The sequence below is a fragment of the Rhynchophorus ferrugineus genome, unplaced genomic scaffold, assembly GCF_030347505.1.
Source record: "Rhynchophorus ferrugineus isolate W39M unplaced genomic scaffold, kcgeb_rfMv2 rfM10, whole genome shotgun sequence".
Lineage (NCBI taxonomy): Eukaryota > Metazoa > Arthropoda > Insecta > Coleoptera > Curculionidae > Rhynchophorus > Rhynchophorus ferrugineus.
In genome coordinates, this window is record NW_027472589.1 from 29,934,245 (window position 1) to 29,957,201 (window position 22,957).

At 32.5% G+C, this 22,957-nt stretch overlaps 1 protein-coding gene across 2 annotated transcripts in view; it reads left to right on the forward strand.

Moving 5' to 3' along the window:
* The window catches only part of Eg (eagle), a 142,858-nt gene that overhangs the window by 41,688 nt on the left and 78,213 nt on the right, over nt 1-22,957 (forward strand). For both annotated transcript variants that reach the window (XM_076416461.1, XM_076416462.1), the window contains exon 2: nt 3,898-3,975. In XM_076416461.1, the coding sequence (XP_076272576.1) occupies nt 3,898-3,975 (78 nt within the window). The remainder of the gene's footprint in view (nt 1-3,897; nt 3,976-22,957) is intronic.

Sequence of the window (22,957 nt, forward strand, 5' to 3'; positions counted from 1 at the left end):
GAAATTAACATTTCAACTTGATTCAAAGGAATCAATATTTTTTTACCTTTCTAATTTTCTTAAACTCATGATATATGTCAATTATAAGAAACGTCTTTTTTATTTTATATAATATTTCGTAAGAGTTTTGCGACTGTCATCAGGTAATTCTTTCAGTTCATGTGGTAATTCTTCTATCCTCGACTATTGAGGTATGAGAAATGATGCACTTTTAAGTACAATGTTAAGTAACACTTAATGCAGGCCCATATCTGTCTCCAACTGGAATAAATCTTCATAAATTAATGTTTGAAATCTCCTATTTCAATTCTTTTGTGCATTTTTTACGTTCTTTGTCATAATATAATGATAGAGTGAGGTAATCCGGTATCTTTTCTTTGAATTTCGTTTTTCAGCTTTATATATATACTAGCGACCCGCCCCGGCTTCGCACGGGTGCAATGCTGATACTAAATTAAATACACTACAGAAAAAATATGAACGTTGTATATAAAAACATAGCGGCCCGCTCCGACTTTGCACGGGCATAAAATATATATGCCTATGTCACTCAATGAAAACATGATTAAAATCGATCCAGTATTTTTGGTTCATTCATTACTGCCCTTGGCCCGCACGCATTAAATTTGGAGTAAAACAATTCCTCTTCCCCTATACTTACTATGAAGATTTCCTGCTATCTTTGGAATATCTAAATTCATAAAATTTTTATTACATTACACATTTTTAAACGCAAATTTTAAATTTGTAATATCTCCGAAAATATTTGTTTAATTTACATGCTGTAAGGAACCATATTGATCTATATTAATTGCACACTGTATTTAAGGTACTTAATTCGATAAGGATTAATGCCGTATTGCTTAAAATAGCTTCGTAAATAAGCCATTTTCTCACGTAAAAAGTAAACAATAAAAATGGTTAATGTGGGTTATCCCTAAAAGATAAACATATACCATCACGGACTTTTTTGTAGACCTTTTTATGGTGTACAATACTGTAGTACATTAATTTGATCTAACTCGTAGGGTTAGGCAGCGTTTTTGCTAATTGCTAAATAAGCCTAAAAAAATAGGTTAATTTACGACATCACGTTAGAAACCTCTAAAATTAGCAATGTTGCCTTAGTATATTATGCATGTATTATACATATAAACCTTCCTCTTGAATCACTCTATCTATTGAAAAAAACCGCATCAAAATCCGTTGCGTAGTTTTAAAGATTTAAGCGCACATAGGGATATAGGGACAGAAAAGGCGACTTTGTTTTATACTATGTAGCTTTTCGCATAAATGGGAAGCGCGCTTGCAGGGCAGCACTTGGCCAATTTCGAAGAAGTTAGAAAATTGCTCGATAAATGGGTTTACTCAAAGAACAAACAGTTTTTTTGGAATGGCCTCCATCATTTGCCTGAAAGATGTGCAAGAATAAAATGGCCATTACTTTGAATAAATACATTTTTCCGTTTTCTTGGAATCTATATCATAAAATTCTATAATTATGTATGCGTAAAAATCATCCAAAACTGTTCAAGGGACGTACATTCTTATGTCGTTCTCGAAGCCGCCTGTTATCTTTAATTAGGTGCCGTGTGTGTGTATGTGCGCGAAGAGCGACCGATTATCGTACGATCGCGGAAAATCGTCAGAAAAATCCGTAGTCTCGTGCGCAGGTTTGAACACCGGTCGGCCGGTGACGCTGGATTGTGACAGTGTCGCGGTCTTGTCGATGGTAGCGCGACGGCAGCTGAATGGACCACTTGGACGTTTCGAATCCGTGGGAATCCGACGACGAGCAGTTCGAGGAAATAAAATTGCGAATATCGCGTATATTGCTCGAGTAATACGTAGCAGTCTGGTAGTACTGATGGAGGTTCTAATACATAGTACCTGTGCGACGCAAAAATATTGTCGTTATATGGGCATACAAATTAATTCTACAAGATTTACGACAAATTATGTCACTGTGTATTAAATAGCATCGGGTACATCTATAACCAACTTCATATTAAATATTTTTTCCAGATTATAGAAAATGTCTGAATGTTCTTACTTCAATTTGAAGAAAAAGGTGACTGAAGGTCATCTGACGCTCTGTGGAGCTTATGACAATCATGCTCCATCGGTTTTAATACATCGCCAATACTGGTTTCGACGTTTTAAAAGTAGTGATTTTGACACCGAAGACAGAGAGCGTTCTAGATAGCCAAAAAAAATTGAAAACGAGGGTTTGAAGATATCACTCGATGCCTTCAAGTCGGGCACTGCGCAAAAGACAACCGGTGCACTAGCAAAGATACAATCATTTTGATCTTTAGCGTACCAATGGTCGATTACAAGTGAAAAAACTTGTAAAAATGCTTAGAAACATTAAAATATGAGGTGCTAACAAACAACCCCCCCGACTTATTTACCAGACCTTTCTCCTTCCATTGCTTCCTTATTAGTATTTGTTCAAAAAAATGAGTCGTGACCTGTCTGAAAAGTCGTAAATCGCTTGAAAAGTGTGAAAAATAGCGGCTATCAATGGACACTATTTTGGATAAAATACATTTTAGTGAGTTTTCATAATGATGTCTCACATTTTAAAAAAAATTCTTTAAATCTAAGTTATAGGCCAAATATATATTGTTCAAATTTTGTAACTTTCTTCAGAGTTTTTTTTTAATTAATACTGATTTTTTTAATTATTACAGTGGGCCCAGTGGGCGGTAATAAGATCTTGTAATAGCCAATATATACAACATGAAGTAAATCATATTATATGTAAATCAGAGTAAATCATATGACATGTAGAAAATCACAACTTTAAGTGATTTCCCGTGTAAAATTATTCTAAATCTTACTCTAAAGTCTATAGATGTCCATTAATTATGTAGTTTACTATCATGTCGCAAAATTAGCATGTGGGGTATACCGATACTGCTTCGAAGTATTTAACAAAAACACTCTGAATTTTAGGCTTCAAAAATATATCGACTTCATTAGAGATATTACACATAATATCAGCAATGACACGTAATATTTTATTTTGAAACCGTTGAATGATGGATACATTAGGTGTGCTAATATTACTCCATAGTTGGATTCCATATGACCAAAGTGCAAATTGAAGATAATTTAAAACTGTCATAACTTAATTAAGTTCATTGTCATCTTCAACCAGATTGTTGACAGACAATTTAAATGCGAACATTATTCGTATTGTTTAAACTGTGAGTGCTATAAATATATTTAATAACATTTACCAAAGGGGCATTATATTGAATAGGTTACATACCATATCCGATTTTATAAATAGTACATGATCGAACTTTTCTTAGTTCAGAAATATACCGAAAAACTATTTCTTGTGTATTCATCCTAAATAATGAACTGTAAATATTCAAGGAAATAAAAGTTCTGAAAAAATCAAATGAAATGAATGTGATCAGGTGTTAAGTTATTCACTTAAATGTACTTTCTGTAAAACTTTTTACAATTTTCATCTTAAATCCCTAACATCATGTATGAGACGTTGAACATTTCTTACATTTGAGTTTATGTCATGAATTTGGATTTTTAAATTATAATTTTATGGATATTTTAAATAATTTAATTATATTTGAAGTTATTTTCCGTGAAGCATGTGTGCTAAAGTTTTGTCGCAATGTGGTGTCTAAATCTTACGCGGAACCTACAAGTAAACAATAGCAATCTCTTTGTAATGTTTATATGAATATCTTCATTAACCATCTTTAATCGCATGATCTAAAAGTTACAATTTTTTTTTATTAAGGGTTGGAATGAAAAATGTACAGTATACTAAAGTTTTGTCGCCTAGCGTATGATCCTAATATTAGAGTTTATAAAGTTATATATTTTTTATCGGTATAATTAAAGTTTTTTCTGTTCTAGATGAACCAACTCTGCAAGGTGTGCGGAGAACCCGCAGCGGGATTTCACTTTGGTGCCTTTACATGTGAAGGATGTAAAGTAAGTCTTACCTATATCTTGGTTTGGCCCATTCTTATTTATAATCCTATTTAACTTTTATTAAATTTTTCATAATTGCAGTTAGACCGTACAATATGGAAAAATTATTTTATATTTTACTAGCGACCCGCCCCGGCTTCGCACGGGTGCAATGCTGATACTAAATTAAATACTCTACAGAAAAAATATGAAAGTTGTATATAAAAACATAGCGGCCCGCTCCGACTTTGCACGGGCATAAAATATATATGCCTATGTCACTCAATGAAAATATGATTAAAATCGATCCAGTATTTTTGGTTCATTCATTACTGCCCTTGGCCTGCACGCATTAAATTTGGAGTAAAACAATTCCTCTTCCCCTATACTTACTATGAAGATTTCCTGCTATCTTTGGAATATCTAAATTCATACAATTTTTATTACATTACACATTTTTAAACGCAAATTTTAAATTTGTAATATCTCCGAAAATATTTGTTTAATTTACATACTGCAAGGAACCGTATTGATCTATATTAATTGCACACTGTATTTAAGGTACTTAATTCGATAAGGATTAATACCGTATTGCTTAAAATAGCTTCGTAAATAAGCCATTTTCTCACGTAAAAAGTAAACAATAAAAATGGTTAATGTGGGTTATCCCTAAAAGATAAACATATACCATCGCGGACTTTTTTGTAGACCTTTTTATGGTGTACAATACTGTAGTACATTAATTTGATCTAACTCGTAGGGTTATGCAGCGTTTTTGCTAATTGCTAAATAAGCCTAAAAAATAGGTTAATTTACGACATCACGTTAGAAACCTCTAAAATTAGCAATATTGCCTTAGTATATTATGCATGTATTATACATATAAACCTTCCTCTTGAATCACTCTATCTATTGAAAAAACCGCATCAAAATCCGTTGCATAGTTTTAAAGATTTAAGCGCACATAGAGATATAGGGACAGAAAAGGCGACTTTGTTTTATACTATGTAGTGATAAATTAAATATTTTCCTAAAGTGTTGATTAAAGTTGTTAAATCTACCAAAACTGAAATAATTGTTTTATTTAATAATTTTTTTTGTAATATTATTGTACTAAAAATATGAAAATTAATTATATAAGATTAATATGATTATTTAGCTAAAGTTACTATAATTTGTTGACGAAATTGTAAATACAAATTACGTTATATATACTATCAACTGTTATTTGTTATATTTACATCAATATTACCATATCAGATAATTAATTATATCTAAAAACAACTTGGTGATGTAAAACACGATTGACAATTTTAGTTAAATTAAGTGATAATAATTTGATAATTAGTAAGAAAATCAAGATATAGTACCAATCTCTAATTAATGAAAATATATTTCTAGCACCGTTAAATAATATTTAGGTAATATAACATAATAACTATAATAGAATAAAAAACATATACGTTCTTAGTCTTTTTAGTGTTGTGCTGTCTGGATACTATTTGTATTTGTGTGTTTCAGTGTACTTCTTTTGAAAAAATATTTTTATTTATTCCTAATTCTTTTTGGAGATTCTGCCGTGGACTGAACATGCTGACTGAAATGTGTGCTAGTTTCAATATCCACCTTGTGATATAGAGACAATATTGGTTTTCAACTTTTCATTTTAAGTGGAATTATGGGTATCAAGTCACTGCTTTGAAACAACGTCGCAATTAGCCACAAAGCTAACAACCTATTGATTATAATAGAATTATGAAACTAGATAGGTTGGAGATATCAACAGTCAATGAGACAACAAACCTCAATATTTGTATAGGGTGGGGCAAAACCCTCGCTACCATTTTGATTGCGGTCCATTGCAAATAACCATTCCATTATTGCCACTTAGTGGAAGTTGCGTCAATGGTAGCGGGATTTTCGCCCCACGTTGTATTAACAACGTGCCTAAAGAAATGCGTTCTATGGACGAAAGTATTTCTTCTTGATAAATATAGCACTCGAAATGTCCTCATCAAACAGTTTTCGAGATATATCACCGACTACTTACCACCCGGTAATCATTTAGGACCAGAGACCGTGTCCCACATAGAGACAAGCCTCGATAGCATTAGCAACATGATAATGATAATCAACGACAATTGTTCGAAAATTGGTAACGATCCGACGTTAAAAACCCATTCTGAATAAGGTAGTCGTACATTAAAAGTTGCGCCACATTCGTATGATGTCGAATAGCACAATACAGTCCTTGCGGCTAATAATGAAAACGAGAAAAAGAACAAACGACAATGAGAAAACAAAAATTGGCGTTGACAAATGATCGTCCCGTCTGAATACCGAACGATCATCTAACTAGAGACCGATCGGTTCTCTGTTTTCGACTGTGTAACTTACCAATTCGCGTTTAAGCATACACACACACACACGACCGATAGAGAGCTATCGCCGAACGCTCGTCCCGGTAACGGTGAATCCATCAGGTGGTTTCTCTCGTTAGGATCTCGTATAGTATGTTGAACGCTGATTTATTGTCTTATTATTCGTAGAACGTCCGAAAAAAAACGAAGGTACAATCGTCAAAATTAATTTTTAACGGTGAAATCGAAATGAGCATGTGAATATGTCAATAGATAAGGCATCGATTTAACGCCAAATCCGATTAGAATTGAAATGAAATGAAAGTTGATTGGGGGAAAAAACGGCCAATTACCGACATTGATATATCCATTGTTCGGCGCGTTTTTGACTTGACACGGATTTCGAAAAATTACAAACAAGTGTGTATTCAGAAAGACCTAAAGACCTTTACTATTAAAGATGGTCGAAGAAAATTCAAGGATATACAAGAGATGTAAAAAACAGATATGAACGATCAATCATAGACTATAGTCTATCCAAAGTCGCTGTGAACATGCGTCATCTCAATTTATGACGTCAAACCGGTGTAACGTTTCCGTATCAACTCTGAGTTTTAGTTTATTTTGTCTTTGACCTATAACAAAATTCTAATGAAAATAATATAATATGTTATTAAATATAATTTATTTTAACATTGTAGTACATCTAATGCATATAATATAGAAGGACTTAATCTACAGTTTATAAGTGAGAGTTGTTTCATTATATTTCATTACATTGAATTTTACCTTCTCCATATAATCTATTTAAAGTTATTTTGTACATACATACCTAAATTTATGGCAGTTTGACTTTGACATACAACAAAATTCTAATCTAAATAAAATAATTGAACAAAAATGCTATCAAATATATTTTATTTTAACATTATAGTACATCTAAAAACTACAGTTAATTATACAGTAGTACTACACAATAGTTTATAGTTAGAGTTATAACCTTTTATCACTATTGCTTTCAATAATTTTGTATACGTCTGACAACGGGACGACTTTGACAGACTCATTCGTTTACGTGTTCGAACTAATCAGACAGCCTTCTGTCTCTTTTTAACTAGAATAAAATGAGAAGGATGAATGTCTGATTCTGAAAAGAATTTACAAATTGTGGCAGGTAATACATTAATCATCTTGATGACGTATGTAGAAAAAAACTTTGAATAAACTATAGATCATATTTACCTTTGTATGTCCAGTTTTTTTTGGTTCCAATAATGTGTTTCCTTGTCAAGTCATTCTGATATCACATGTCATATATTCTAACCTAATGTTCATTTATAATTCTGAACAATTATACACATTTGTTATCTATGCACATAAATCGTTCACACTCTACAAGACAACTTCCTATAGTTTTTGTATATTAATTATATACTCACATTTATATCTCTCCGCTCTCCCTGTCTACCGTGTCTTGGAAATTGTCAGCATTGAGTCATGATAACAGATTCCGAAAATTTAATTCAATTGAATAACTAAGCAACATCCCCAATATATGTAACATTTGTTTACGATTTCATATTTTGTCAATTTCTTCTTCAATATGTCTGATCGAGTTCTTCCAAACCGAAGGTGTTATTGACCATTCCTGTTTCCAGCACAAATAACAATATATGTAATGACTAATAAAACTTCGAAATCGATTGTTATTTCAAAGTTACCCCTTGTACATCAACTTCTGTTAACAGCTAAATATATAAATTGAAATAATAAGTTTTCTTCGATTTTCTTATACGCTTTCAGAAATTGTATTATTTTAAAAGCAATGTAACAGTGTAAGAAAGATCAGATCTCATAGCTTTAAGCTATCTATGGATACTTTACACACAGTTTCCTCTGAAACTTAGTTAATATTGACTAAATTACTCACTGTTTTTATACATTTAATATATTTGATCTCTGATAGAGCTACCAACAAGCTGATCTTGATTCGTCACTCCGTGTTGATTCGTATGAGGACCATTTTTATTCGGTGAATCAAAAAATGAAAAATATCATTTTGGAGATATTTTAATGACTATACCCATATCAATATCCAGTGCAGCTGCAATACGCTAAAATATTTTCAATAATAACTGCAGCAACTTAATATTCAATAGTATCAATGCTTACATCTCTAAAAAAATTTATGGAAAGTTGGAGCCTCTATTATCTGTTCTGTCTGGCATCGGCCTTTATAATCAGAGTAATAACAAGCAACGTTTTAAAATTTATCAAAACAAACAAAGCGTTAAAGCAACGTTTGCCGGTTTATACCCTCTTATCACTTTTGTTTTGAAGAATTTTGCATACGTTTGACAACCGGATGACTTTGACAAGCTGGTTCGATTGCATGTTCGAAACATGTCAGACAGCATTGTGTCTCTTTTTAACTAGAATACAATGAGAAGGAAAACATTTTCTGCTTCCAAAACGAATTTACAAATTGCAATAGAAATTCAGTATTATTTTGGAAGAACTATATAGTTATTACATTATTATCACTATTAGCGTTTACTAAAAAAAAAAATATTTTTTGTCTACTCTGTACATAGAATTTATAATGAGATTCTATTCTGGGAAATACTTTAAGATACCCTTCTGGTAAAAAAAAAACTATAGTCAGTACTTAACGTTGTCGGTTGGTATTCCCTATAAATTTGTCTAATCGCAATGCATAACATTGTGCTATAACAATGGGATCATGAGCATCAAAAGCTATTAGGCCTACGTTATAACCGGATGGGTTTAGCTCGGTTGAAAATCTTCAGTCTTCGGTGCCATACCCACGCTCATTAGCCAGCCATAGACTTCAGTGTTTCTCTTTCGGGCAAAGAGGAAGACGGAGACGTTATTGTTAGTTCCGATAAAGGGAATTTAAAGTTTCCTTTATTCGGCCCACATGCATTCGCAAGAGCATATTTCTAATTATTTCCCGGAATGGTAAGATGGAATTTCAATTACAGAAAGATGTCAACGTTTATACATATAATCAGATATTTAATCTTTCTCTCTCTCTCTCTCTCTCTCTCTCTCTCTCTCTCTCTCTCTGTCTCTATGATCTATATATATATATATATATATATATATATATATATATATATATATATATATATATATATGCAATTCAATATTGACACACAGGACCTATCAAAACGTCGCAATGTTGCCGCAGCAACTCTGAGTTTTAGTTTTATCAAAAAAGCTGTGACATAACAAAATTCTGATTAAAACGAAATGATGAAACAAAACTACTATGCATTATAATTAATTTTAACATTACAATATATCTAATGCATATATTATCGAAGCACTTAAAAGTACAATTAATTATACAGCGACACTAATGTATATGTTACAGTTATTATATATACATTGAACTTTTTTCCACACTAGGTTAGACAGAGTTCTAAGCGCTTTTTTATGTAGTGGTATCCCCTTAGTGCTAAGTTCTTGTTTTCTTCGATGCAATGTTTCCTTGTAAAATCATTATGATATTACTATATTTCCAATTAGTTTGTCCTTATATTTAGACCTGTATATGTCTTTCTTGATAAAACTACATTTAATCACTTCATTCTCCTTAATGCATTTGCCATATCTGCAAGACAGTATTAGTATTATTTCTCTCCTCATAAATTTTAACCAGATGTTAATGTATATTCTGAACAATAACAGATATGCTCATAAAGATTTCACACCATATAATACAATTTCGTACAATTGAAGTATATTAATTCTTTACTAATCTTTAGATGTTTCCCCTTTCATCACTCTGTCTTGGTAATTGTCAGCATTGAATCATAAACCAATATTAATTAAGTTTTATTCAATCACTGTCACTTTGAGAAACACCAATCAAGTTAATAACTAAGCTGTTTATTTCCAACCTATCAAAAACTTGCTCAAGATTCTACCATTTGTCAATTTCTTCTTCAATGTGTCTGATCAAGTTCATACAAACCGAAGGTTTTATTTTCGACAATGCCTCTTTGCATAAATCCAGACAGTTTTTGTTTGAATATCCTTCTCGACTTGAATGTCTATTGTAATAATTCTTTGCAATACCCTATATCAACTCAATTGGATTAAATATACAGTGATAAGGAGGCAGATGTAATACTCTGTGGCCACAACGTTCAGTAATCTGATCTACCATGTATCCTTTCTCAGGCTTATTTCTAAAAAAGTAAATTACATAAAATGCAATTAAATATTTCATTTATATTTATCGAGTAACAATTATATATATGTATATCAATGCAAGTACAACGGAATGTTAGTGGTAAATTAGTTTGCAAAATTAAGATTATATTAAGCATATCTAATGTAAGAAATCTTTTTTTCTTAAACCTAGATATAATTGCGTCGCAACACTAGAAATATCAAGAAATATTTAGCCAACGAAAAAAATATAAGCTAGTGAAACTAAATCAGTAAACGTGACAAAGCAATTATGAATTCATTGCGTCGATAAAACGAGCACGTTATGTCGAAGTAATCGCGTTTATATTGAATAAGGCCACTACACAGCGATGGAACCGATTGCTATGAACGATATATGGGTCCGCAATTACGCCAAACATTTACCGATGACCCAGTTTATCATGACAAAAATGTATCTCTGTTTAAGCATGTGGAAAAAACAAGTGGCGATCAACAAAATCTACAGAGGGACTAGAGATTGAAAAATATAGCTTAATAGCTCCAAATCTGTTCGTGTTGATTTTGAGCTAAGGCGAAATGATAAACATCTAATTATATCACTTGAGGGATACCCGATTTCTCAAGCAGAATCAGCTAAATACATGAGAATATATCTCGATGCCAAAACACAGAGCAGATTAGACTCAAAGTCAAGCAATTCTGGTTAGTCGAGTCTCAACTTGACCTAAAATCAAACAGATTGGTTTACCAGTCAATCATAAAACCAATTTGGACCTATGGGGTGCAAATATGGGGTGGCACTAAAACATCAAACCAACTAATAATCCAACGCCCCAAAACATAGTTTTACGATTAACATTGTATTAATCCCGTACTTGCCTTGCTTGTGCATTAATGCACACAGAACAGTAATAACAAAAATTGATTAATGGTCTTATATTTGCCTTATTAATGCCAATCCCTTCGAGAATCGCATATTTCTGCGTGACACTTTAACGGAATCCATCCCGGGGCGAACGGTTAGTAATACTCACGTCAAATAAACATCAGCGTCGTTTTAAATGAATTTTCCTCCGACTTGAGCGCGTAAAACGCTCCGGACAGATAATACCAATAAACAATTGACGGAATATTCGGAATTCGCGGAGCGACACCGATTCCAAACGTCCCGTCGATCAGCCAGAGACCGGCAGAATGTGATCAAAGCCGTCCGTTGGATAAACGGATAGATCTCCGTCATTATTTTGTCAAGACGGATCGGTCGGAACGATAAAAAATGACGATTTTTCCGCGCGCGACGTACAGAAATCGTTTTCTGATCGAGTGAACTCTGAATCGCCACAGAATCCATATTGTAAATTTGTCTAGGCCGACGGTCGTCGAATATCTTAGCGATGCGGTCGTTCGTTTCCCACTAATCGTCCGAGTTTACCTCGTCGGAAATTATCGTGGATGTTTTCCTTATACGTTTGCATACAAAAACTTATTTATTTAATAGTCGGGCGTAATTGCCGAGCGATATATCGTTCATAGGAATCGGTTCCATCGCCGTGTAGCGGTCTTATTCAATATAAGTGCGATTACTTCGCGATAACATGCTCGTTTGATCGACGCAACGAATATATAATTGCTTTGTCGCGTTTACTGATTTAGTTTCACCAGCTTATATTTTTTTCGTTCGCTAAATATTTGATATTACTAGTGTTGCGACGTAATTATATCTAAGTTATACCTTATTTCATGTTTTAAGGCAAAATCTTGAATCACTTTGTATATAAATTTCATTTCGACTTCATAAGCATTGTAATCAATCGTAAAACTTTGTTTTAACTGCGTTGGATTATTAGTTGGTTTGATGCTTTAGTGCAACACCATATTTGCATCCCATAGGTCCAAGTTGGCTTTAAAATTTCAATAAAAAAGACGTTTATCGTCTAAATGACATTACTACCAAAAATACCAAACATAAATATTTGTATCTTTAAATGGTGTAAAAATGCCTGTTCGCAAGACAATCACGGAATAATATTAATATATTTTATTTAAAAAATATTTTGGACATTTTTTAAATATACAATTTAAAAGATTTCAAGTTTATATCTTTTTGGGATTTGGTTTGGTATATTTTGAATATTAAATTTCCTGAATAAGTCAGTTTCTAAGTTAAATAATATAGTAAAAGAAGTTAAATAATAGTTTTATTTTTGTTTAAAACCTTTTCATGAATTATAACTGGCCCAGTCATTAGGCCGTTCTCTTTTGAATTCATTCAGTTAGTCGCAATCAAATTAATGATAAAGAAAAGACAGGTTGACGTTGGATTGACAATCATTCTGAAGTTACTCGAAGCGTTTCTTGATGTAGTTAAGTGGAGTTCCGATAAAAACATCGCAGCTGAAGCTGTAAAGTCGCAAAAGACGGATTGTAGGTGTTCGACCTAGACGATCGCTAGCTAGAAACTATTCGAAGTAAGAAACATTCAAGTTTTGAAAAACTCACCTAGTCTTTGGATTCCCGGCACATACATTACAGTTCAAGGTTTAAGGCCATCAAACGGAGACTAAAGTTGCTGGGAATTAACATAGTTTATTGGAACAGAAATTTGCAGTTTAGACTGAACTCTGAAGTAGAAGACCACTCCGCAGGATAGATACAGTGCTATTTCGAAAATCTTCAAAAGCAAACAAGCGAACGAAGGTATTTTCGATGCTCAAAAACATTTTTTATACTAACTATTATAAGCTCTCCAGACTGAACAACGACTACATAAATCCCTTAGGCCATTTCTTCAGGAGGGGGTGTTTTGTGATAAATAAAAGGTTAAGTCATATATATATATATATATATATATATATATATATATATATATAATTTTAATATTAACAGTATTTACATTTTGGTATTTTCTATTGTAATACGATTTGATGAACAATATTTTAGTTAATTACTGAGGGGTGTAAGAAGAAATTTGATTGTTTCCCAACTCTTGAGCACGCAACATGACAGGTCAATTTAAAAATCCTCGGCCTACTACAGTAAAACATTTTGTTTTGGCAAAATTAGCTTTTTTAATTCAAAATAATTCCCTTCAAGAGTGATACACTGATTATAGCGACCCTCCAACTTTTCGATACCATTTTTGTAGTATGATTTGTCCTTTGCTTCAAAATAGGCCTCAGTTTCGGCGATCAGCTCTCCCCAGCGAGCATTCTTTTGAGATCTAAGAACAGGTAATAGTCGTTGGAGAATACGGTGGATGAGGAAGCAATAGGAGACCCAATTCATGGATTTTTGCCATCGTTATACACTGACTTTTGACGCGGTGCATTGTCTTTGTGAAGCAGCACTTTCTTTTTCTTCAAATGCACCCGTTTTTCAACGATTTCGTCCTTCAAACGGTCCAATAACGCTATGTAATAGTCGCTGTTGATGGTCCTTCCTTTTTCAAGGTAGTCAATGAAAATTATTCCATGCGCATCCCAAAATACAAATGCCGTAACCTTGCCAACCGACTGTTGCGTTTTCCAACGCTATGGAGCGGGTTCCTTGTGTGCAGTATACCAGTTTCGTGTACGCAGTTCTTTCACTCAAAATGCTATAAATCACAAATTAATAATCCGACAGCTATCAAATTTATACACGCATCTTTTGAGGGTTAGGGCTAACTAAAAATATAAAGATTTGTAGCGCCATCTATGCGTCAGACCGGCAACTTTTCAATTGACATGTTTTAGTGTTACGGAAAATACTACCTTGATGATAACTCCTTATGTAGTGGTATATAAGCTTCTTGACTTCTTGTTTTCTAAGAAGTTCTTTAAGCAATATTTTTTTTCTTTTGTCATCTTGTGGCTTCCAACTTTCGAAGCCTCACAAATTCTTAAAATATAGATTAGAATGTTTAACATCTATATTATGGATCCGACAAAGATGCTGCCTAAAATTCAGTATGTATGAATACCAAAATCATTAAATTGTGGAGACACAGAGAAGGCTGTCTTGTTATCGGCTTTAGTTATGCAGCAAGCTCATGGTGAAATATTTCTTTCTCTTGCTACTAATTATGTCATATTACAAACTTGACATATTAATTTACTTTTACTGCAAAATTTTAGTAAAAAGTTTAGTATTTTATTTGTAACAACTGAAACTAAACCTACCTTTGACTCTCCATATTTGTAATTATATCAAAATGCTGAAATGTCAAACTAAAAGACCTTCTTTTTAAGTAAAAAGGAACGTCACAATATAACTTTAAAAACGCCATATCAATCGCTTTAATTGTTAAACAAATAAATGCCCAACGTTTAATCAAAGCAATATGATACATGGCCATTTCTTTTGAGAAACGCTTGGCTTGCAATACCATGCAGTGTTGCCAAATCTAAGGGCTAGATTATATATTGTACTAAATACTAAAAAAATCGTAACTACCCAACAACACATTTTCAAAATAAAATTTAAAAGTTAATGTCGGAAAGTCTTCTTAAATATAGTATTTTTCTAAAATAAAATACATCCATGAAGAAAATAGCGTAGCTGTAAATTTGGCAACATCGACTTTTATCTTTTCGGAATGCGGCGAGTAGATTGCGCCGACGAATATACGAATAGTTCCGAAAGTAGCCGAATCTCCGGACCACGATGATTTTTAATGTATACTAACATATTTGCTAACATATTTTAAACAATATGCCATCGATATTAATCAAAATCATTAATACATCATCTATTATTTGTTATACTCATAAGCAATATTGATTTAAACGAGACATTAATCATATAGTAATAAAATATAATTCCAATTGTACGTCAATTCTATTAATTCTAATAGAATACAACAGCAATTGTCATAGCTAAATTATCACAATACAAAAAGCTGAGCTAATGCTTGTTGAGATTTCTAATAAAATCGAAACGAAGTTGGTGAAAGTTATTGGGTAATAATTTACAAAAATCCAAATACAAATGTAAATTATTCTTACAGCTGTAAGGTAAAATATCGTCTACAATTCATTAGCTGAAGACATTCGTAACCTTGTCAGTGTCTACTTTATTGAATATCACCAAAACTGCTTCATTAGTACCCAATATATTTAAATAATAATTCAAATATGTTAATGGACAACTAACAATAATTTTAACTAATCTGTCGGGTATTATATATTATTTTCAAGAAGAAGAACAAGAAAACGGTGTTATGTGATTGATTTATCCTGAGAATATTCGTTTTTTTTTTAATTTATGAAAGTTAAATTGTTTAAAGTTGAAGGTTAGATAAGGATACTTACATAATTGCTGATGATAGTGTACTACTTGTTACAAGTAATAAATAAGTAACAATATTAAGATAATTGTAAATAGAATTCAAGCTGTTAATAACCTACTGACTGGATGACTGATATGGCGAAAGAATTGAATGCTTCAAAGTTTACACATGACAGTAGTAGATGGTTCTAGAGCTCATATGACACAGCAAAAGGATATATAGGGCTGGACACTGAATGTCAAGCTCGAATGGAAAGAGCATGTTAGAAAGAAAGGGTACCACTTTGTATGAAGCTTTAAATTTATCAAACCAAAGTTTCTTGCATCATTGTTAAAGCCACGTGGTATATTGAAAATATGTTAAGTGTGAAAATTGTGTGATATTTTAGAACTATTTGAAGTACACGAGTAGGACTACATCCTTTAAAAGCTAATTAAGATTATTTTTTAAATCTTGGGTCTGGACTTAGAAGTTGGAGGAGAAAAAAAAATTAGTTTAAATATATTTTCACGCGTAAACAACTACAATAAACAGAATTATTGTTAGTGTGTATACTAAAATAATAAGAATAATGTTTAAAAAAAATTAAAAATCTCCTAATAATGCATCATAACTGAACGAAAAGTTTATAAAAAGTTCATTTTGGTTAAATATAAACTGTAAAGTTTTCATTTTCATAACAGTCTTAAACAGTCTTATCTCAAGAATCGCACATTCTGTATTAAAATTATATAGAATTATTAAAGAACAATATTAAAATTTGACATTAGTTGTCTGTGAGGATAATTTAACAATTTTTGGTGGATATTCCCCTAAGAGCACTTCATGTTACTATACAGTATTCTTTATCTATTGGTTATCGGCCTAAAAGGGAATTTCATCTGCATTGTGTTCAATATAACGAAAAATATATAGTTTCGAGATACTTTGATGTAATATTTCAGATTTTGGATTAGTTTAAATCATCAATATTTAAGTCTTAGTTAGTAATAATTTTCAAGTAGATGGCTAGATGATCATTAGTCAATGTAGCAGCCATAATTTGATGAAATGGAATGCTCACCCTTGTTTTGTTTTTTTATTGATATTCTCATCATTTGTAGTGTTTCTTAGTTTCTCTTGTGCAGTTATCATGGTATAGAATGAAGAGAATAGAAAATCTGGTATTTTAAAAATACTGTATAACAAGCATATCAATTATAGTAATCCACTACTCAACGTAGATCATTTGCATTCATTAAAAAAGAATAATTGGAGGTACTATAATTGAAACACACTCTTTGTTAGTTACCAGAATTAAGAGATTAGTTTATAAGTCAATTATAAAGTTATATAAAAGTATCAATATATTATCATTAGTTTGGTCAGTCAATTTGGGCTTGAGTAGTATACACAGGAATGGAAGTTACAAGAAGAATAGATTCAATATTGTTTGTTGTTGTTTTGAGTAACTGAGAACATGCCCATTAAGAAGATTAACTATAACTGTATGACTACATAGTATAAAACAAAGTTGCCTTTTCTGTCCCTATATCCCTATGTGCGCTTAAATCTTTAAAACTACGCAACGGATTTTGATGCGGTTTTTTTCAATAGATAGAGTAATTCAAGAGGAAGGTTTATATGTATAATACATGCATAATATACTAAGGCAACATTGCTAATTTTAGAGGTTTCTAACGTGATGTCATAAATTAACCTATTTTTTTAGGCTTATTTAGCAATTAGCAAAAACGCTGCCTAACCCTACGAGTTAGATCAAATTAATGTACTACAGTATTGTACACCATAAAAAGGTCTACAAAAAAGTCCGGGATGGTATATGTTTATCTTTTAGGGATAACCCACATTAACCATTTTTATTGTTTACTTTTTACGTAAGAAAATGGGTTATTTACGAAGCTATTTTAAGCAATACGGCATTAATCCTTATCGAATTAAGTACCTTAAATACAGTGTGCAATTAATATAGATCAATATGGTTCCTTACAGCATGTAAATTAAACAAATATTTTCGGAGATATTACAAATTTAAAATTTGCGTTTAAAAATGTGTAATGTAATAAAAATTGTATGAATTTAGATATTCCAAAGATAGCAGGAAATCTTCATAGTGAGTATAGGGGAAGAGGAATTGTTTTACTCCAAATTTAATGCGTGCAGGCCAAGGGCAGTAATGAATGAACCAAAAATACTGGATCGATTTTAATCATGTTTTCATTGAGTGACATAGGCATATATATTTTATGCCCGTGCAAAGTCGGAGCGGGCCGCTATGTTTTTATATACAACGTTCATATTTTTTCTGTAGTGTATTTAATTTAGTATCAGCATTGCACCCGTGCGAAGCCGGGGCGGGTCGCTAGTAATTTTATATAACCAGTGTGGTGGTTCAAAAAAAGTTCACCAAACCAAAAAGTTAAATTAATTATTATAAAAAGCTACTGTTGAAATATATTATATAGTTATTTTAGTTTTACGTAATGGTTGGTTGTTGGAGGTTATTAACTGACCTTTTTTTCGAAAGGAGGTTTTCGAAAATATTTAAATATATTAGCCACCTTATTTTAGCGATCTCAATTTTATTCTCTGTCTTTCACTAAGATAGCACAACTATCCTCCATACTGACGTCATGATGGTTAAGTCTGTCTAAATTGTTGTGAATTTTTGTATGTGGAGTCGGTATAATAATGCAGAATGATTGAACTGAATCGGCTTTATCAATAACACGTGCATATAACTGATACAATACTGTCAGTACTCTTGAACTGAACTTAGCAGCCCTAAATCTAAAAACTGAAAGAACTCTTTAATAAAAGTTCAGATTGGTGGAAGGAATATTTAGGTATTGTTTAACGATAACGCCTCATATCAAGAAGCTGTCAGTGTGAATGAATTTTGTTTCTAACTTAATAAACACTGTCTAATAACCAGTGTAATCTCCTAATTTAGAATCGGCCGACTTCCATCTCCTTCCATAACCCAAATTACTTAATACATTAATTTGTAAATGAAGACTGTTTTAAGCATATGTAAAATGTATCGTAAGATATAATTAATTCTAAAAAATGGATTTTATTGACCAATTCCTAATACTTCTTTGGACACAACGTAGATGTATATACTTTCTATATTCAATGAGCTTTCTGTGTAAACAACTGTTAATTAAAACAAAAAAACAAAGAAAAAAATTTCTCTTCAATTATGTTCGAGTATTATTTTACTGGCACCTACCTCTCAGCAGTGTTCTTGTCTTGATTGGCGATCTTGTCAAACAAGAACGTTAACGAAAATATAGGCATTAAATAAACACCGAAAACCTCTTTTTTCTATCTAGTAATGAGCCAGTTTTTTTTTTCTTTAACAACGCGTCCGTGGTACCATTAGCTTTATTCTCAGCCCGTTTCCACCAGAGAAGAAGAGCGGTAATTCCACGGGAGATGGTCGATTTGTGTTTGTTTTGACACTTTACGGTAACAGCGAAACTATTTTTTTAATGGTTGTAATTTTCTCCGTTTTGATTGTGCGTTTTAGGTCTTCCGGTACCGTACGACTTGGTATGGTATATGGTCTCGTCCATGTTCTACTAATATTACCAGAGCATGTTTTTTTTCTGTTCAAATAGAAAGGTTAAAGATGGCTCGAAAAGCAAACAGTTTGTTTTGTTTTGACGTGTGTACTATGCGAGTATAAAAATAGACTCAGCATGACGTTAAAGGCACCCAAATAATTGAGCTTATAGGATGTATAAATAGATTTTCAGTGTTTTTTGCAACTTTGAAGCTTACTCTTCATTAACAATGGATTGGATCATGGATCCTGCATAGAAAAATTCGTTGCTTTTTCGTAAGATGTGAAATGATCGCCAAGTCTGAACGTGGAATGAATTTGGAGTAATTTATTAAATAAATTCAGTTTGGTCAGTCAATTTGTATATAGAAATAGAAGCATATAAGAAGAATAGATTCAATATTCAAGTTATTTTGAATAACTGAAGACATGCCCAGGAAGAAGATTAACTCTAACTGAATAATTTTTGTATAACCATGTCGATGCTCGTCATTGAAAAATAATATAATTTAGTAGTTAGTGTTTCAAATAGTTGTTTAATATATTGTTTTTTAAAAATTAAATCGATTAATTAAATTGAACCGAAAAGTTAAGTTAATTATTATAAAAAAAATTAAATCTTCAGTTGCGTCGTTGCATCATTTCTTCAGGTTTCTTGAATGATCATTTGGAATGGAACTTTAGCTACAAAATATCGGAAATACTAAGTTTTGGATTGTTAGTTGCTCTCGTTTTAGGTAATGGTTGGTTGTTGGAGGTTGGTTAATGGAGATTTTCGAAAATCTATTTGGCACTGGTGATTTTCTTTGTGTGTATCTTGTCTCTTATAGTGTTAATTTATCAAATTACCAATAAATAAAATATTTCCCGATAATCCATGTTCCAACTTTTGATCACATCTTACTTCAACAGTGACAGTTTGTTTTTATTTCTTTACTTGAATATATCAATTTCAAAATATAGAATAATAATATACTTAGGTTTCAACAATTATAATTTGTTTTAAATTTACAAAGCAAATGGCACATAGGTAATTATTCATTATCTGAAAATTTTTTCCTTAATACGTGTTCTTACACTTGTGCACTTCACATAAGTTTAGAACACGACATAGTTTCACACATAACAGGTCAACTGAAAAGTCCGCAGCCTGACACATAGATGGCGCTAGTAGAATTAAATCCATACGTTTGTTAGTTAGCCCTAACCGTCAAAAGATGCGTGTATAAATTTGACAGCTGTCGGATCATTACTTTGTGAATTATAGCATTTTGGGTGAACCCAATTTTTTTAATGTGGAAAAAAAGGAATTTCGCGTGTTGGTAAAATATTGCCATTTGAAGGGAAAAAATACAGTTGAAGCAAAAAATTGGCTTGATGCCGAGTTTCCGGACACCTTTCCAGGAAAATCAACCAACAAGGATTGATATGCTATGTTTAGACATGGTGAAATGAGCACCGAAGACGGTGAACGTAGTGGATGCCCAAAATAGGTTGTTACCGACAGAAACATTAAAAAAAATCCACAAAATGATTTTGAGTAGTCGTAAATTGAAACTGAATGAAATAGCAGACACTCCAAAGATATCAACTGAACGTATACATCATATCATTCTCGAATATTTGGGTATGAGAAAGCTCTGTGTAAATTGGGTGCCGTGCGAGCTCACTTTTCACCAAAAACAACGACGAGTTGATGATTAGGAGAAGTGTTTGAAGAAGATCAAGCGTAATAAACCCGAGTTTTTGCATCGATATGTGACAATAGATGAAACATGGTTCCTTCATTTCACACCGAAGTCCAATCGACAGTTATCCGAGTGGACTGCACACGATGAACCTGCTCTAAACCTTGGGAAAGCGCAACAGTCGGCTGGCAAGGTTATGGCGTCTTTATTTTGGGACGCGCATGGGGTAATTTTCATTGATTACCATTGAAAAAGGAAGGACCGTCAACAGCGACTATTATATAGCGTTATTGGACCGTTTGAAGGACGAAACTGCCGAAAAACGGCTGCATTTGAAGAAAAAGAAAGTGCTGCTTTACCAAGACAATGCACCGTGTCACAAGTCAGTGAAAACGATGGCAAAAATCCATGAATTGGGCTTGGAATTGCTTACTTATCCACCGTATTATCCAGGTCTGGACCCAGCGACTGTTTCCTGTTCTCAGATCTCAAAAGAATGCTCGCTGGGAAGAAACTTTCGCGGAATGAAGAGGTGATCGTCGAAACTGAGGCCTATTTTGAAGCAAAAGACAAATTGTACTACAAAAATGGTATCGAAAAGTTGGAGGGTCGCTATAATCAGTGTTCCCTTGAAGGGAATTATGTTGAATAAAAAAAAACTAATTTTGGCAAAAAAATGTGTTTTACTATGGTTTCTATCTAATCTATACCAACAGTCAGAAACGAATATCTTTTTAATTGTCGTTTTTTTATTAATATTGTTTAAATTGTTTAATTATAGAATTTACTAAAGTGGTTTTTTATACTATATATAACAGTATTTTTGATAAAATATCGAAAAACCAGTAAAAGAGTAATAAACTATATAGGGGGATAGATTGTAGAAACTGTAAGAGTGTGATAAGAGAGTTAGATATAAAGAAAAAAGGAAATTCTCAAATAGTAGAGATGCTAAAATGAATGTACAAGAAGTAGAGCCCTTCATTGATTAAGTAGGGCATGCTAATTAATCGTAGGACTTTGTTTTGGGTGTGACGTGCCTATTTAGTTTGATGTTTTAGTGCAACCTCATATTTGCATGCCATAGATGCAAGTTAACTTTATGATTCACTGATAAACCAATATCTTTAATTTTAGGTCAAGCTAAGAGTATTTTTCGACTAACCATTAGAATTTTTGGTCTGATATGTTTTCAATTTAATCTACCATCGAGATGTATGATGAGGTATTTATTGACTCTGCTTGAGGAATCAGGCATCCAGAAATTGATATAATTAGAATTTCGTCATTTCGCCGCAAAGTAGTATGTAGTTTATTTGTAGATATTATTGACCGTTACTTGTACTTTATTTATAGCCTTAGACAGAGATACATATTTTGCCTTGATAATTGTATCGTCGGCAAATGTTCCAAGTACTGTTTCTTTTGTTGTTGGGATATCAGCAGTATAGGGCACATACAAGAGTGGTTCCAACACACTACCCTGTGGAAGTCCCGCTGAAATAAGTTTAAGTTTTGAGAATGCCCCTTTATGCGAGACTCTAAATTATCTGTAGAAAATATATGATTCCAGGAATCGGCAGCAATTCCTCGGGGGCAATTACCTGGTAAATGGAAACAGTTGGCGGGTGTTTGGGTATCAGAATGCATGAGAATTCCGTTGGCCACTCTAGGGATATAATTCGCAAAAAAGTGCAGTTGTTTTAGAAGCATATGGTGACACTTCACCTTACTTTATCTATCCCCTGTATGCTTCAATTAATTTTTAATGAACCAATTCTAGATTTTAACTGTTATAGTTAACAAATATTGCAATGGCACAGCGTACAAACAAAAATGGCAACGAATAGAGATAACGCAGCGCGAAAAAACATAAAACAAAAGGCGACTCCTTTACAGCCGGCGTAAC